General features: G+C 53.9%; 1 protein-coding gene across 1 annotated transcript in view; it reads right to left on the bottom strand.

Annotated features, from left to right (window-relative positions):
• MTSS1 (MTSS1, I-BAR domain containing) overlaps positions 1–17586 on the bottom strand; it is a 131092-nt gene that overhangs the window by 19566 nt on the left and 93940 nt on the right. Inside the window, exon 5 of the mRNA XM_021713028.1 lies at positions 16199–16273. Within this exon, the coding sequence (XP_021568703.1) occupies positions 16199–16273 (75 nt within the window). The remainder of the gene's footprint in view (positions 1–16198; positions 16274–17586) is intronic.

Raw genomic sequence — 17586 nt, 5'->3', positions numbered from 1 at the left:
CTCACCTCAGCCTCCCAAAGGCACGGGATTACAGGCTGAGCCACCGAGCCTGGCTAGGGGTTCGACATTAAACACTGTTTCAGGCCCACACTGGGGGTTCTGTGATATAGCCCCCGAGGATAAGTGGGGAGGCCCGTATGTAAGCAATCTCCTGCTTGAGAAGCTTCCATGTATTTTCAAGGTGACCCACTCACCCATTCTTCCATTTAGTCACCAACCACCCCTCTGAAGAATTCTTGGCCCTTTCTCCGACTGCCTCCTCAAGGATGGAGGATGAACCAGCCCCATACAGTCACCTGGCCCTGAGCCGTGGGTTTCGCGTGTTTAGAAGACAGGAAACCTGGGACAGCGTCCTTGCGTTCTGTCCGGGGACTGTCCAGGGGTAAGTGCTCCCTTCATGCAGACCCGGGGCCCAGGGCTTGCAGAGGCAAGGTGGGAGCCACCCGCGCTGTGAAAACTGGGTTTTCTCTTCTCCTGTTTTAAGACACTGGCTTGAACAAGTGTATCCACGCCCTCTTGGTGTGTACAAGACACGAAGCCCACGCCAGGGAAGTTCTAGAGAGCTGTGAACACCCACTTATCTCTGTAGCCCGCAGAACGGCTAAGCCAGTCTCGGGCCTTGTCCGGCGAGACCTCGAGGCCCAGGGCTTTTGTAAGAAATCGGGGAAAGGTCTATCTTTATTCCCTTTCACAAATTATAAGGCACACGTCTAACGATCATTCATAACACTGACTTTAAAAACCATATCTACATGGGGAGGAAAAAAGGAAACAGAACTAAGAGTTATCTAATCTGGTACATTTAAATTATTCTATGATTTTAGCCAAGTTATTTTAAATATAAATTATAATGAAAGGACGCTCAGAAGGTAACATTCTAAAACAAGTATAATATGGAAAGATTATTACAGTCATAGTGAGAGCACTTCCATTCAGGGCAGATCACAACCTAAAAACACAGTGGCTAGTAAACTTGCTAACGCGACATATAATTGTATTTATTTTGAACAACTGTGGGAGAAATCATTTCGTGTCTAGCTGGAAGTGCTGGCTTTAAGGCGTGGGGATCATCTGCGTCCCACGCATCCGGCACGGTGCAGGCCCTGGTTATGACACCAGCGGCCCTTCACCTCACTGCTGATGGGGTGTCAGCAGTTGGGGGGGATCCCCAGCACCTCCTGCCAGTCCTGCTCCCGCATGGACACAGCTCATCCTCCTGCCTCTGCGGCCACATCCGACCTCACCATATCACCGTCTCTCACCTGGACGGCCGCAACAGCCCGACGCGTCACCCCAACCGCACCCGGACCAGCCACCCAGAGCGGTCTGAATCACGTCCAAAATGCAGACACGACCATCCTTTTTCAGAAGCTCCCACTGCTCTTAAGCAATGCCCAGCATTAGCCGGGCTCGGTGGCTCAGCCTGTCATCACGCGCCTTTGGGAGACTAGGTGAGTGGATTGCCTGAGTCCCCGGGTTCGAGACCCGCCTGGGCAGCCAGACCTCATCTCTATAATAAATCAAAAAATCAGCCGGGCGTGGTAGCGCGTGCCTGTAATTCTGGCTACTTGGAAGGCTGAGGCGGAAGGATCACCAGAGCCCAGCAGGTCGAGGCTGCGGTGGCCGGGAGTGGCGACTGCACTCTAGTCTGGGAGACAGAGTGAGACTCCAACTCAAAAAAAAAAAAAAAAAAAAGAAATGCCCAGCATCCTTAATTCAGCCTGCCCTGCAAGGCACGTGGGGTCACTGCCTGTCATCCTGCGGCCTCGGCCCTCGCAGGCCACCCTCGCCCTTCCCCCTTCTGGGTCCAGGCACCACCCCATCTTCACACGGCTCTCCCTCCTCCCAGGCCTGACATCCACACATCCTGCAGGTCTCAATTCTGGGCCGTCAGGGAAGCCCACCTTGAACTTCCTCCTCAGACGAGGCTCCTCCTTCATGGTCCCCAGAGTTCCTTGCACCCAGCCTCCATGGCTCTCCCCCCGTGTGAACTCCATCTTTATTTCCTTAGTTTCTTGGCCAAGGTGGGTCTCCCTTCTTGACAGGGCAGCCCACACGGGCAGGGCCCACGTGTGCTTTGGCTCGGAACTCTTCTCGCTCTGCACCCGTGTCCGGAAGACGGCAGGGGCTCAGACACCGCACACAGGCGAGGCACAGAGGGGACAGCCTGGTCGAGTCTGCCCCCAGCCTCTGCTGCCGTGCCCTTAAATGGCCTCGTTATTCAGAACCAGCGCATTCCAGGACAGCCAAGCTGCCAGAGGAGATGGGGGAGCCTCAGTTAGGCTTCCCAGACAACATTCTTGATCGCAGGATCACTTCTGGCTTTTTAATATCTCAGGCATCCGCAGTCCTGAGGGCTGTTTTCCACCGCCAGCTTCCAGGTCTTGATGTCCTCACGCTGGAGAATTCTGATAAACAACAGCCAGCCCTCAGCCCTCCTCCCCTGGGGAAATCATCTAGTTATTCTGGCAGAAAACGCCCCTTGGGCAAAGCCCGTGGATGGGCACTGTGCCTGGCACAGAGCAGCGCCTGGAAGGTGGAGGGAATGCCCTTTTAATTAAGCAGGGAGCGTTTACAGAGCTTTCTGGACCGAAACAAAGATCCGGCATCAACTTCCTGGTATTTGTACTGGATTCTCCTTAATCTTTGCGTAAACACTCAAGGCAGGACTTAATCCCCTCTGTTGACAGATGGGGAAACTGAGACTGAGGCAGCAACGTGGCTGGCAGAGGCCATGGGCACCGGCTCTGAGCGAGTCACGGGCCCGGCCGGGGTCCAGCTCCAGGCCCTTCACACCAGAAGCCCTGCTCAGAGTAGGCGTCCACGCCGGAAGGCCTGCCAGGAGCCACGCGGCTGACTCAAGCCAGGCGAGTGTGACAACACTATCTTCGCGATGGTACGTGTCGTGGCTGGAACACAGCAGTGGCCGTTCTCAGGCCAAGGACTTTCCAACAGGGGAGAGCGAGCCTGGGCACACGGGGCCACGACCACCGTCATGTCCTCACAGCCCCTTTAGGAGTTGTCTTCTGCCCTTTACGCCCCAAGCAGTGTTTGAATGAGTCCCCAAAGAAAACCCCCAGGAATCCAAAGAAAGGTAGGTTTGATCTGATAGGACTGAGGCTGTGGCCTCAAAAGTTGCCAAACAAACTCAGCTTCTGCTTTTTTTCAACCCGCTGTGCTCAGTTCCCTGTGGCCGTGAGGTGGATATGACCCCAGTTCCCAGCCCACACGGCCGGTGTGAGAGCAAACGGATTAACCCACATGCAGCACTGACAGCAATGCCTGGCACTGCGGACGCACAAGGTGCCACCCGCCTCTGCCACGGCCTCGCTCCATTGTCCTGGGTGGGCACCTTAGTAGGGACACACGTGCAGGGAGGTGGATTTTTTAGAAAGCAGGCTTTCAATTTGAAGTTGTCTTTTGAAATGATAACTCTTTCACTCAAGGTGGGAGTCCCATCATCAAAATTCTTCCCTGACTCCTGGGAAATCTGTTGTTTGTCGAAGCAAAGGACGGTAAGAGACAGCTCAGGCTGTGCAGGGTGGGTTTTATTTTTGGAGGCTGAGGCGGGAGGATGGCTTGAGCTCAGGAGTTCGAGACCAGCCTGGGTAACATAGTGAGACCTAAATGAAAAAGAAAATTAGCTGGGCACGGTGGTGCCAGGCTGCAGTCCCAGCTACTTGGGAGGCAGAGACCGGAAGATCACCCACACCCAGGAGGTTTAGGCTGTGGTGAGCGGCGATCATGCCCCTGCACTCCAGCCTGGGCGTCAGAGTGAGACGCCAACTCAGAAAAAGAAAACCCCTCGTGCTCAGCGCCCAGAGTGTCTCAGAGAGGCCTCGGGACTCCAAAACGCTTCTTCCTCTGCGGTTAAAGAATGCTCCACCATCGCCACCTGGCTGCCCAATCCAGAAACGCGCCATGGTCTTCCACTCCTGTCTCTTTGACTCAGTTTCTCCCAAATAGTTCCTGAATCCATCTCTCGCTCTCTCTCCACCCCACACCACTTCCCTGGCCCCAGCCAGCAATGACTGCCACTTGCTGACTGGGTCTCCAGGTAAGCCATGTCCAACTGAAACACACACAGCCATGGTGGAGCTGTCCGGAGGCCAATAAGTCTTCAAGGACTTCAGCAGAGTCCTGAAAGCCAAGGCTTTGGTGCGGGAAACAAGACCACGATCTTCATTCTTCACGGAAAGCCAGAACTCCTAGGCACAGGGCTTTCCTGGGTTTGGCGAGTCTCCAGCGAGTGGCTGACTTTGAGGGGTGGAGACCACAGGAAACCCCAACTCTGTTCCCGCTGGGCAGAAACGTGGGGAGCCTGGAGACCCCACTTGTGGCTGTGACTGAAGCCGGGGCAGTCTTGCGGGACTGGGCACCGAGCCCCCGGGGTCCGCACTGGGTTCAGGTGGTGTCAGAAGTGAACTGACTTGTAGGGTCTGCAGCTGGGGTCAGAGAACAGATGCTGGAAAGTGAAAGCATTCTCCATTCTGAGGATGGGGCAGCGGTCACCTTGTGGCAGCCGAGAGTGGGCGGCACTTCCCACCTGTTTCATGAATGAACGAACAAGCAAGCGAATGAATGGAGGCTTGCTGGCTTCACAGACTCTCTGCAGTAGTCGAGGATGTTATGAGGGCAAGAAGGGGCCCCCGGGAGCCAGCCCGCCCCGCGCACACCGTGCATGGCTCACTGGCAGCTGCATCCCACCTGCCAACGTGTCACGCACTGCACCATCCCTGTAGGGTCCCCTGGGAGAGGGAGACCACCTCGCCCAAGAAAGCAGGACTTCCTGTGAGCTGTCCTCTGGACTCTGCTGTTTTGTGTTTGTCAAAGCCGTCCAAATGAACGCGGAGAACAGCCCTGGGTTTCTACCGACCTGCCCTGGGAACACCCCTCCCGGCCTCTGAACGCAGCCGCTGGCGCCAGGTGCAGTGCACCTGACGCAGTCCCACTGTGCCCAGGGACACTGTGGGGCATCCTGAGGCCAGAGTCACGGCAAGGTGTCCACGGGCTGTGTCAGGAAGGCTGTCCCGAGAGGCCCTGCACGGGAAGAGAGCTCGCCGCTCCCACCGCTCCCGCCGCTGCGGATCTGTCGGGCTTGTTTCTGCCTCGGATCCTCCGTCGTGAAACACACCAGAGGAGCGGCCCAGCCCCATGACTACGTGCATCGTCTGACACGCAGCGTCCCTTTGCAGGATCTTCTGGGCTCAGCCCAAACGTCTCCACTGACCCAGGCCAGGGACAGCTTCCCGATGGTCACACTAGGTCTGAAAGGGGGAACTCCAGCACCCTTGCTTCCATGCGGGGGGTGGGAGCCCAGCTGTGTCCCCAGGAGCCCGGCTGAGATCCCCGGGGGCCTGGCTGAGCCCTAAGAGCCTGGCTGTGTCCCCCGGAGCCCAGACGAGTCCCCAGGAGCCCAGCTGAGACCCCGGGAGCCTAGCTGTGTCCCCAAGAGCCCGGCTGAGACCCTGGGGGCCTGGCTGAGCCTGGAACCTGACTGAGACCCTGAGAGCCTGGCTGTGTCCCCAGGAGCCCGGATGAGTCCCCAGGAGCCTGGCTGAGACCCCGGAAGCCCGGCTGTGTCCCCAGGAGCCCGGCTGAGATCCCCGGGAGCCCAGCTGTGTCCCCAGGAGCCTGGCTGAGACCCCTAGAGCCTGGCTGATCCCCCATCCTGCGTCTTCCCATCAGCCTGCTTGGTCCTGGACACAGTCCCGGAGAATGGACTGGAACCCTCCCACTGACTGCGTCGCCCCCCCATCGCTGACCTCCTGGGGGGTGGGGCTGCTACACAATCCCTCTCCAGAAACCAAAGGGGTGGCTGGAGAAACCTCCACATTCTGTCCTCCCAGGGAGGTGGGCAATGGATCGCCGACTGCAGGTGTCAGGGTCCCTCTGGAAGCGGCTTCTGCTGGTTTTGCGAACGCAGGAAAAACAGTCACGTGGACCCGTGCCGTGCACGATGCTGGGGCTGGGGGGTGGGGTCTAGGTAAGCCATGCTCGGGTGGAGAGAACCCAGCAGCCCACAGGCGTTTCCAGGAAAGGATGGCACGGAAGCAGCCGGGTCCTCACTGGGCCTGCTTGGAACTGGGGACAGGGACTGAGCCATCCCAGGGGCAGGTGGGCATGGGCGCTGCCTGAAAGCTGAGACCAAGAGCTGGGCCACGCCACGGCTCTCTGCGTAGACAGCCACCTCATGGGACTGCAGTCCTGCCTCGAGGCTGCCCCTGGGCGTCACTCACACACTATGGCGGTCCCACCCTCGCCGCGGTTCTTGGTGCTCCTGTCTACACGGCGATGGCCATGCCTTGGCTCATGCTGTCCCCACCCTCCACCAGCTGACTCCTTGTCACTCCCGTCCCCCACCTGCCCAGGCGGAACAAGGCTCCTCCCTCTGTGCCTGTCTCCGCTGCACTTTCTGCTCATGGTCATCACAGTGCCGAGCACACCAAGTTCAAGCCTCTGGCTTGAGGGCCTCTAAATTCCTCACAGGTGCAGCCGGCTCGGATGGAACTGGAGACCGCCATCCTTCGTGAACTAAGCAGAAACAGGAAACCAGACACCGCAGGTTCTCAGCAACCAGTGGGAGCGAAGCTGACGGTCTCCCAAGGCATAGAGGGGTCCAACGGACACCGGAGACTCAGGGGGGAGGGAGGGCTTGAAAAGCCCGTCGGGTGCAATGTGCAAGGGTGGGCGTGGTGGGTCACTTAAAGCCCAGACTTCCCCACCCCGACCCAGGCATCAGTGTAACCAGAAACGACTTGTACCCTCCTAAAGCTACTGAAATAAAAAAAGTGGGTTGGGTGCAGTGGCTCATGCCTGTCATCCCCGCACTTTGAGAGGCCGAGACAAGAGGATGGTCTGAGCCCAGGGGTTTGAGATCAGCCCGGGCAACTTGGCGAGACCTTATCTCTACCATAAATTTTAAAAAAAGCCAGGCGTGGTGGTGCATGTCTACAGTCCTAGCTACTTGGAGGGCTGAGGTGGAAGGATCACCCGAGCCCAGCAGGTCAAGGCTGCAGTGGCCGTGAGTGCCAACGCATCCAGTCTGGGCGACAGAGACTCTGACTCAAAAAGAAAAAACAGTTCCTCCCAGGAGATCCCTTCCAGGCCCTGTATGTTTTTACTGAGATGACCCTCCCTTTCGGAGGGCTCCTGTTGCTGCTCACGCAGGAACCTGGGGTTCCAGGGAAGTGGGTCTAATCAGCAGAGACGTCCTTTTTCCTCTTATTAAACCGGAACATGTAAACGCACATACAACCCTGCTAAAACTGAGATTTCCAGGCAGGCTAGGGGTCCCTCACCTGAAGACCCGAAATCAGAAATGCGCCAAAGCCCACAACGTTTTGAGCCCAAGAGGATGCCGTGAGAGGAAAAGTCCCCCGACCGTGTGGGACAGGCCGCGGTCACATGCAGCCTGAGCTCTGCTTCGCACACAGCATGAAGAACACCGTCTGCCGTTCCCTTCCGGCTCTGTGTGTGTGGGCAGGGGGGCACGTCAACACGGGTGGACCTCATGCTTGGACTTGGTCCCTGCCCCGCATCTCTCATGATGGGCATGCAGATACCCCAAACGCCAGAAAAGCCTGAAATCCGAATCATGTCTGGTCAGAAGCATTTCAGATAAAGGAGACTCCGCCCGTACAAAACTTGTGTAAAGAAATTTGCAGCTCAGCCTGTAATCCCGTGCTTTGGGAGGCCGAGGTGAGTGGATGGCCTGAGCCCGTGGGTTCGAGACCCACCCGGGCCACTTGGCAAGACCTCATCTCTACAATAAATCAAAAAAATTAGCCGGGCGTGGTAGCACACGCCTGTAGTTCCAGCCACTTGGAAGGCTGAGGCAGAAGGATCGCCAGAGCCCAGCAGGTCAAGGCTGCGGTGGCCCGGAGCGGCCCCTGCACTCCAGTCTGGGCGACAGAGTGACTCCAATTCAAAAAAAAAAAGAAATTTGGAGACTCACGACTGCAGCACCAGCAATTCCCTGGGACACCGGCCTGTCAGCCTGCTCTGTGAGTCCTGAACTTGCCAGACCCCACAAGTGCATGGGTCAATTTTCTAAAATAATGAAAGAGCTATTTTTCTCTCTCTATGTGTACTTTAACAGTCATGGGCACTTCAGACAACGCAGTTTGTCTTACGTCTCTAGGCCCGGGTTCACTGTGGCTCAGCCCCGTGAAGTTGCCCCTACAAGACCGGAAGCTCGGGGCACAGGGAGTTCTCTTGCAAAGGCCGCAGACGCTCCAGGAGTCACAGAGTTGAAAGGCCACGTGGTTCCCTCATTTACTCCAAATCTACCTCCCGACACTTCAGACAAGTAAAGGGCTCTGCTTCCTGCATGGACCGACTCATACCAGGAAAACTAAAGACTCAAGAGACTGTGTTCTTAAAGGTCACATGCTGTTTGATTCCATTTACATGTCCAGAACAGGCAAATCCAGACCCGGAAAGCAGATGAGTGGCCATCATGGCTGGGGGCTGGGAGGCTGGAAACAGGAGTGATGGCCTAAGGAGCACCAAGTCTTCCAGGGATATATGGAAACGTCCCGAAATTAGACGGTGGCAATGGGTGCTCAGCCTGGCGAATATACCCCCAGCCACTGAAACCTACACTTTAAAATGGTTAAAATGATCAGTTTTGCTCCATAAGTTTTACTGCAATAAGCAAAAAAGTGAGCTGGGCATGCTATAATCCCAGCACTTTGGGAGGCTGGGGGCAAAAGGAATGCCTGAGCCCAAGGGTTCGAGACCAGCCTGGGCAACTTGGCGAGACCTTGCCTCTACAATAAATAAAAAAATTAGCCAGTGCGGTGGGATGTGTCTGTGGTTCCATCTACTTGGAAGGCTGAGGCAGAAGGAGCGTCTGGGCCCAGCAGGTTGAGGCTGTGGTGGCCAGGAGCGTGACACTGCACTCCAGCCTGGGTGACAGAGTGAGACTCCTCCTCCAAAAACAAAAAACAAAAACCAAAAAAAAACGGCTGTGTCTTACCTTCCTTCCAGAGGCTTACTAGAAACTGTCCAAGCTGGTGTGTAATCGCAATGCTGAGAACTGGAAAGGGTCGTCATTTCTAAAGTTGGAAACTACGAATCCAATGTCACCAGGAGAGGGAGCAGGGGCAGCACCGTGTCCCCCGCGATGGCGGGCCAGCGCAGCCCGCCTGCCAGAGGAGCCCTGTGTGCACGGGTGGCAGCTCCGGTTCAAAGCGCTCTTGGGAGCTGCTCGTAAAACGCTCAGAAAACACGCGGCACACTCAGGCAAGAGAACCCACACAGACCCCTGGACCCCCTCACAGACGGACCCCCGAGACAGAGGGACCGCAGAGGACTCCGAGAGCGACTTGAGGCTTCAGCGGCAGGATGCCCCACAGGGTGGGAGTCAGCACCCAGTCAGGAAGAATCGCTCTGAGCGTTGAACTTAAAGATTCGGCCTCTTTGAAACAAAACATTTCACAAACTCTACTGAAATAAGAAATACTTTAGATTTTTAAAAAAATGAATTATTGGTTTTGGAAAGAACTCTATGGTCCAAGGGCACAAAGTTAAAGATGTTTCGCCAGCCTAAAAAAAAATCAAATTATAGCTCATGCCTGTAATCCCAGCACTTTGGGAGGCAGAGGCAAGAGGATTGCCTGAGCCCATGGATTCCAGATCAGCCTGGGCAACTTGGCGAGACCGCGTCTCTACAGTAAATCAAAAAGTTAGCTGGGCGTGGTGGCACATGCCTGTAGTTTCAGCTTCTTGGAAGGCTGAGACGGAAGGATGGCCTGAGCCCAGCAGGTCGAGGCTGCAGTGGCCGTGAGCATGTCACTGCACTCCAGCCCGGGCAACAGAGTTAGACTCCAAATAAAAAAAAATAACAAATAACAAAACTGATTTTGAGGCATGTCACTCTGTATGTTTCATTAGTGGCATAAGTGCATACATACGTATATACCCAGATATATACGTATGTATAAATGTCTATTTCCTGCAGGGAGGGTGGTTTAAATCACTCTGTATTTCTTTTTCCCATGAGTCAAAGGCTGAATTATGATGATGCAAAGCCTCTCAGAATGTGGCGCCAACATTTTAAACGGCCAGACACCCAAGAAAGAAAGTGATTAAAACACACGCACACACGATTTCCGTAAAGTTATGGGAAATTAAATAGGCATGGTTGATCGTTCTCAGCTGGCAGGGAGACTCCGGCAAGTAGCAAAGGTCTAGACAGCCACGGAAAGCCACAGCAAGGACCACACCGTGACCAGCCACCAGAAGTGCGGGATGGCAGACTTACCGAGCACGTCCACTGGCGAGGGGCACACGCGAGGGAGGGCAGGATACACGGTTGACACAAAAAGGAAAATAATAAAGTCAAACCGGTGCGAGCAGCAGCGTCTTACCCGAGTCTCACGTGCTGGCCCGCGGCTCGTCACCACGCCTCACACCAGGGCTGGTGCGCCCCACGGCCACCACACTTTCCCTGCCGGACTCACAGGCCGCCCTTGCGTCTCAACAGAGGTCTTCCTAGTCGGCCACCCTCACCCTAGAGAACGGACCAGGGGTCTTTGAAGAGAGAGGTGGGGCGTGGATACCTGGAGGAGCCAGCAAAGACAACTCAGCCGAAAACCTTTCAAGGGTCGTCTGTCATAACCTGAACAACATATCTAGGGAATCCTGGGAAACCACGTTCAGGGTGGGATGAAGATGGGGGGGAAATGAAAGCGCTGAACATTTTGGTCTAACAGCAAATACCACGCTAGGACAGAACTCTGTGAGTCGGGTTATTCTGTTTCTACCTTTGGCTTTGCAGCCTCTAGTGAAAATCATGGAGTCAGCTATGTATGTATGTATGTATGTATGTATGTATGTATGTATGTATGTATGTATGTATTTTGTTGGACTCTCACCCAGGCTGGAGTGCAGTGGCATGCTCATGGCCACCGCAGCCTCAACCTGCTGGACTCCCAAGAAGTGAGAACTACAGGCACACGCCACCATGCCTGGCTAATTTATCGTAGAGAGGAGGTCTCACCAAGCTGCCCAGGCTGGTCTCGAACCTCCGGGCTTGGGCAATCCTCCTGCCTCCACCTCCCAAAGTGCTGGGATTATAGGTGTGAGCTACCGCGCCTGGCCAAGAGTCGACTATTTAAATGTCAATTCTATGGTTAATAGATTATTATGTTCCAGTTCTCTCTCTCTCAAAGAAGTCCCTGCCAGGTTCAGTGGTGTGCCCTTGTGATCTAAGCTACTTGGGAGCCCGAAGCAGGAGGATCCCTCGAGCCCAGGAGTTCAAGACCAACCTGGGCAACATAGCAAGATGTCATCTCAAAAAAACTTTTTTTTTTAAATCAAAGGACTTCTTAGACTTAAGAAAATAATGGTACTAAGTGGCATAATAAGCACCTAACAGATGTTAGCCATCATGGTAAAGAAATGCCCGGCTGGGCGCAGTAGCTCACACCTGTAATCCCAGCACTCAGGGAGGCAGAGGCAAGAGGACTGCCTGAGCTCAGGCACTCAAGACCAGCCTGGGCAACTTGGTGAGACCTCGTCTCTACAATAAATCAAAACATTAGCTGGGCATAGTAGTGCTCACCTGTGGTTCCAGCTACTTGGAAGGCTGAGGTGGAAGGATCACCTGAGTCCAGCAGGTCAAGACCACAGTGGCCATGAGTGTGAGACTACACTCCAGCCTGGGCAACAGAGTGAGATCCCGACTCAAAAAAAAAAAAGAAGAAACAGAAAAACAAATGCCTGATATACTTACAACAGATAGAAACAGAAGGCTTTACCACGCTTAATTTTTAATTTAAATGAATACTACTATGGGAGTTAGTTAAACAAGAAGTAGGACTGCTGGTTTCATCCAGTAAAGTAGCAAAAGAGGGTAAATGCCGTGTAAAATGCCTCTCATTTCTGATCCTCTCTGACGTCCTGGTTGGGTCATGGCCAATGCCAAAGGCAATGAGTTGACATCACCCAGCAGAAGAGGGCTCTGGAGACGCCGTTCACAGCTCGGGCCTCTGGGGTCAGTCCACACCACCTCCCCAGAATCTTGCCGCGTTGTTCCTCCCCCTGCTGGCAAGGCTGGCTCTGCTGGAGTCCTTGACCCGTGACCTTGACCTCTACACTAACCCAGAAGGCCTCTGAGGGCAGGGACTGCCTCCAGGCCTGACCCCCAGCCTTGCGTTCACTCCTGGTAGGCGTCCAGCAAGCCTGCCTCAGCCGTGGCACAGCCCAAGTCGCTTTTTTCCCCTTCTTTTTGAGTCGGGGCCTTACTCTGTTGCCCAGGCTGGAGTACAGTGGCAGGATCACAGCTCACCTGTGATCACCTCAGCCTCCTGAGGAGCTGGGACCATGCCCAGCTAGTTTTGATTTTTTTTTTTGTAGACACACCGTCTTGCCATGTTTTTCAGGAATGCTCCTGACCTCCTGGGCTCAAGCGATCCTCCTGCCTTGGCCTCCCAAATTGCTGGGATTACAGGCATGAGCCACTGCGCCCAGCCCTAAATTGCTTTAAAATGATGTTGAGATAAAACCTAACGAGAGGCAAACCATTAAGTTTTTCGAGGGAATCAGTTAGGTATCTTTAGATTACAAAAGCTACCTCTCTATAGGAAAAGAGAATCAAGTAAAGATTGTGATAAAGGGTGGTATCTCGAGTGAGAAGTCATTCTAAATGAGCTGCTCACAAGAATCACACCCGGGCATGCTGGCCCACACCCAGGATGGCGCTACAGCCAGGCTGACACTCACAGGGGCGTTGGAACCCTTGAAGGGAGAGGCAGAAGAATGCTTACATCAAAGACCCGTTTCTGAAAACAGCAAGGCAGAAAGTGCTTGGTAATCTCCAAAAAGCCTATTAAAAAGGAAGTGATGATCGGGCTGCATAAATCAGATTCAGCTTTATCAGGACAAAAAAAAATGTATCCAAAGGCTTCCTCCTTCTTTACACAAGGTGTAAGTCCTGGAAGGACACAGGAGCACTGCTATGAGCCAGGGGTCCAGGAAGCTGCGTTGGAAGATGAGATCGACACCTCATGGGATTTTCTAGCAGAAAGGGAGACTTCAGCTCGCCAGACCCCTAGGCCTGCAGACCGGGACTGGTCCGTGACCTGTTGGGAACCAGGCAACACAGCAGGAGGTGAGTGGCAGGTGAGTCAGCCAAGGTTCATCTGTGTTTACAGCCACTCCCCATCGCCATGTTACCACCCGAGCTCTGCCTCCCATCAGATCGGCAGTGGCATTCGATTCTCACAGGAGCTTGAACCCTACTGAGAGCTGCACACAGAGAGATCTAGTTTGCAAGCTCCTTAAGAGAATCTAATGCCTGATGGTGCCCCTTGACCATCTGTGGAAACACTGTCTCCCGTGAAACCGGTCTGTGATGCCGAAAAGGCTGGGGTCTGTGGCCCTAAAAAAACTCAAAGTCTCAAATACCCAATTTCTCCCTGCTCTTAGATTACTGTGTTTTCCATCTATACTTGGACCACATACCTTCTAGGAGAGCACTCCATAAGAAGAGTCCAGTCAGAACATGACTCTATTGCCTTCTAGAAGGCTACATGCACCCCAGGACTACACATATGAGCACCTGACTACAAAATGCCCTTATATATTTTATTTTGTTTTTCATATATGGGGGGATCCCCCTAAAAACTGGAATTTATTTATAAAAATTGTGTATTTATTCTTACATGTTTAAACTTCAGCCACCTTCACAGCACTCTCTGTGTGGGGCAATACACCTATCGAGATGCTTTTTCCAGTGCTCAAAAGTTTCTGAACTTGTCAATTCTGATGCCTCTTAGTGCTTCCGTCATTTTTTGTTTCACCCCTTCTGCATCGGCAAAATGTTTCCCTTTGAGGACTTTTTTGATCAGGGAAACAAACAGTTGCTCGGGATGAGATCGTGTGAATGTGGGGGTGGGCACAGGGGTCAAGCCATTTTTGGTAAAAAAATATTCAGCACAGTGTGGGCAGGTGTGCTGTGATGGTGGAAGAACCATTCACCTGTTTGCCAAAACTCGGCATGTTTCTTAAGCAAATTGTGATGCAACCTTCTCAAAACTGCCAGATAGAAACTTTGATTGATGGTTTGATCCGAAGGAACAAACTCTGAGGGGACTACCAGGAGCCTGGCCTCCAACAGATAATTCCAGCTTTTTGGGGGTACCTATTCACAGACATGAGTGAGGTCTTGCTATGTCACCCAGGCTGGTCTTGAACTCCTGGCCTCAAGCGATCCTCCTACCTTGGCCTCCCAAAGCATTGGGAGCCACCACACCCAGCCACTTACATATTTTAGAAAACACTTTTTATAAAGGACAGATACAAAAATGGGTTTCTGGTTGTATCTTGAAGTGACTAGAAAATCTTCCAGAACCTTCTAAGTCACTATCGGAATGACCTTGTAGGCACTAGTACACCATCCGGAAAGGAGACCGTGCCTAGACGGTGAGGCTGCAGTGAGAAGACAGACGCTCAGAACCCCGGATCCCGGCCTCTGTCCCCAGCCTTCGGGTCATGTGCCCAAGAAGCCTCACCCCCAAATGCCAATTATTCCCGAGTCCCCGGCCAGAAGCCGTTCCCCCTGCTACGTGCAGCCCGGCATCCGACAGGCCCCGAATCTTCCCACTAGCCCTGATGGGAGCTCATTATCCTGCCGGCAGCCCAAGCCAGTGCTGGGAGGTCTAATTGCCAGAAACTTCCTTTTATGTTGCACTGCAGTCAGCCTATTGGGCTTTGCCCAGAGGTCCAAATTCTGCTAATTGGACAATGCCAGCGGCTCTGAGTGACAGGCGAGGACCATTTCAGCCTCCGTGCAGAAATTAGATAAAAGGACTGTAGCCAAGAACCTGGGGCCTCAGAAGAGAGAAGATAGCTGCTTTTCCTCAACTCATCCGAGAGCCAGGGAAGATAGCTGCTTTTCCTCAACTCATCCTGTCGCCAGACTCTTGTGCCTTTCCCAAGGCCCAGCATCTTCGTGGGACCATCTCCCCCGCCCGTCAATCCCTCCTGTCTCAAAGCTGCTGAACTGTCGATCAGGTTCATCCCAGGTGTTGACCAGCCTCGCCTCACCGGACCCGGATTTCCTGGAATATGGTCACGTGCTGCTTCTGAACATTTACCTCTAGACCTACCACAGTGTTACTGGCCACAAACTCTACCAGCTCCCAGGTGCCCTCAGAAGGCACCAAAAAGCACACCCCAAAGTGCTGGGCCCAACACGGACAGAAAAATCTGATCGTGGGAGGAAATTCTCCTGCCTTGACCTTGAAATGGGCTATGGTTTTTGTGGGAATTAGGAGAGGACATTTTTTAGAAATGCCAAAGCTTAAAAACTCCGACCTGTCATACCCTGTGCCGCCATCACTTCAAATGATTTCCTTTTCATTCCAAATGAAGACTGTTTGTTTAGGAAAGGAGAATCAGCCTGGAGGCTCTCTGCCTGGGAAGGTTTGTGTCCCAGACTGACGTGAAACGCGACCCGCACCGGAGTCCTGGTGGGAGCCCATGTGACCCGTCGTGAGGCGGCCGAGTCAGAACTCAGAGTCAAGCAGAACCGACGGGAAGGACGCCGGCTCCAGCTCAAGAAAGCCCCTGCATTCTAGATCTTTGTAAAATGCTACGAATAACAGCACTGCAGATGCAGGTAGATTTACCTCTTCAAACTCCCTCTCAATTCTGGGGAGCAAAAATGGGGCCAGGATCCGACAACGCATTGGTTTAAGAGTGAGGAAAAACAGGAGGCGGAGAGGGCATCCTGCACCTGACTGGCCTTGCTCGGCGGTGGGGGGCAAGCCCAGCCCCGAGAACGAACGCCCCCACCTGCACGACCTGGTTCCCCTCCCTGCAGCCACTTCTGACACCCTCCAAGACTTCGCAGAGCGTCCTGGAATTCCAGGCTGTGAAAGCCGTGGGGGAAACCCACGACCGTCTAACTGTTACCACGGAATATTTGCACCATCCCAAGGCCCCCAGAGAGCACAACAGGAGGGGATTGTCAGACTCTGAAGACACAGGCGGGGGGGCAGGTCGGATGCTGCCTGGGGCCTTGGGTCACCCCTCCTCTGCACTCGGGGAGCCGCCATTCAGATGGCCCTGCTGGCTCCGCTCTGTCCTCCCTCCCATCCCACCAAGGCCGCTGGGGATGACACACCTTCTGGCTCCAAGGCAAAGCCAGTCCATGCACACGCTTCCTCGAGCACTCAGGAGTTACCTTTTTTTGCTTTCTTCTGCAGCTTCAGCGTGTCTGAGGACTTCTTTTTGATCTCTTGGCGGGCTTTTTTGTATTCTAAGAGAAAGCAGAATACAGAATCACATTACCACTCTGCTTGACAGAATGCATTTCAGGAACGGTGTCACCCGCCCTCACAGAGAGCGCGCCCCGTGGCAGGCAGGAGTGGCTTTATGAAAAGCGGCCTGATAAAAATCTCACCATGACACTTACAATGAAGGGGTTGTTGACATAAAAACCCAACAAAAACCGCGTTCACGCATGCCCACATTGAGGAGACTCAGCTGGGGATACTTCAACTTCAATAAAAATGAAAAAAAATCACAATTTCTCAGCTCAAGAATCAGGGAAGATCTTCAATGTTATCTTCTTTGCCAATACCCAAATCCACTCCAAAAACAGCTCTCTGGGAGGCTGATGCTGCCAGATGTTACAATTCAAAAAGGGGCATCTCGGACGACACATCTTTTCGTTCATGTGGGGATAAAGCTGGGGCCGGACACCACGGGCTCTCCCTCCGCCACCCACCTCCCCTTCCCCACCACCCCATACTAGCTTCCCCAATTCTGTCGCTGGCAGCCTCGTCGCCCAGACAAAGACACTGGCACGACAGCTGCGTCCACTACGTCTCTCCTTCACCGCCCTCACCGTCCATGAACTGCCAGACACTGTAGATTTCGCCTTGGCCAGCTCCGGACAGCCAGCCCCAACGGTGCCCGCCTGTGAACCCTAAGCCCAAGGCCCAAGTGTGGCCTTTTGTTCCCGTGGGTCCAAATTCCTAACCAAGAGGTTCGGGGAGTCACGCCTGGGAAGAACTGGCCAGGCGGGCTTTGATCACCCTGCTACTAAACTCTGTTTTCCAACCTGATTCGGGTACAACATCACAGAACAAATATAAAGAAGGTAATCTAAGTCACGATGGCCCTGGGACTCCCAGACGCCAGGAACCCTGTTAGAAGCCGGTCTGTCCTCTCTGAAGGCGGCCACACACAGGCCCTCATCTACAGATCCACAAACGAGGAGTTTCTCTGCCGCCTCATCGCAGGAAAGCGCCTCCTCTGCTGACTTCCCCAGTTTCCTAGGCGGGGCCTACAATGACTGGTCAGGAGACCTTTGAGTCCACCCTGGACCTGCAGCCCCGCTTGGAGTTGTCCCTCAGCCCCAGGCCAAACCGATGAAAATCCCGCATGAACTAACTTATGGTTTTTGTAGCTCCTGTCTTAAAATGTGTGGAGCCAAGCCACCCTGCAACCATGTGGGCACAACGTTCTCAGGACCTCTGAGGATGGGTGTTCCCGGCCTCAGGTCATGCACAGCCCACCTCAAACTGTGTTATGAGCGTGGCATCTTTCTTTTTTTTTTTTTTTTAG

This window comes from Carlito syrichta, unplaced genomic scaffold (genome assembly GCF_000164805.1).
Source record: "Carlito syrichta isolate Samal-C Ts95f unplaced genomic scaffold, Tarsius_syrichta-2.0.1 Scaffold303991, whole genome shotgun sequence".
Classification (NCBI taxonomy): domain Eukaryota; kingdom Metazoa; phylum Chordata; class Mammalia; order Primates; family Tarsiidae; genus Carlito; species Carlito syrichta.
The sequence above is the reverse complement of the archived record's forward strand: the minus strand, read 5'-3'. Positions and strand labels throughout refer to the sequence as shown.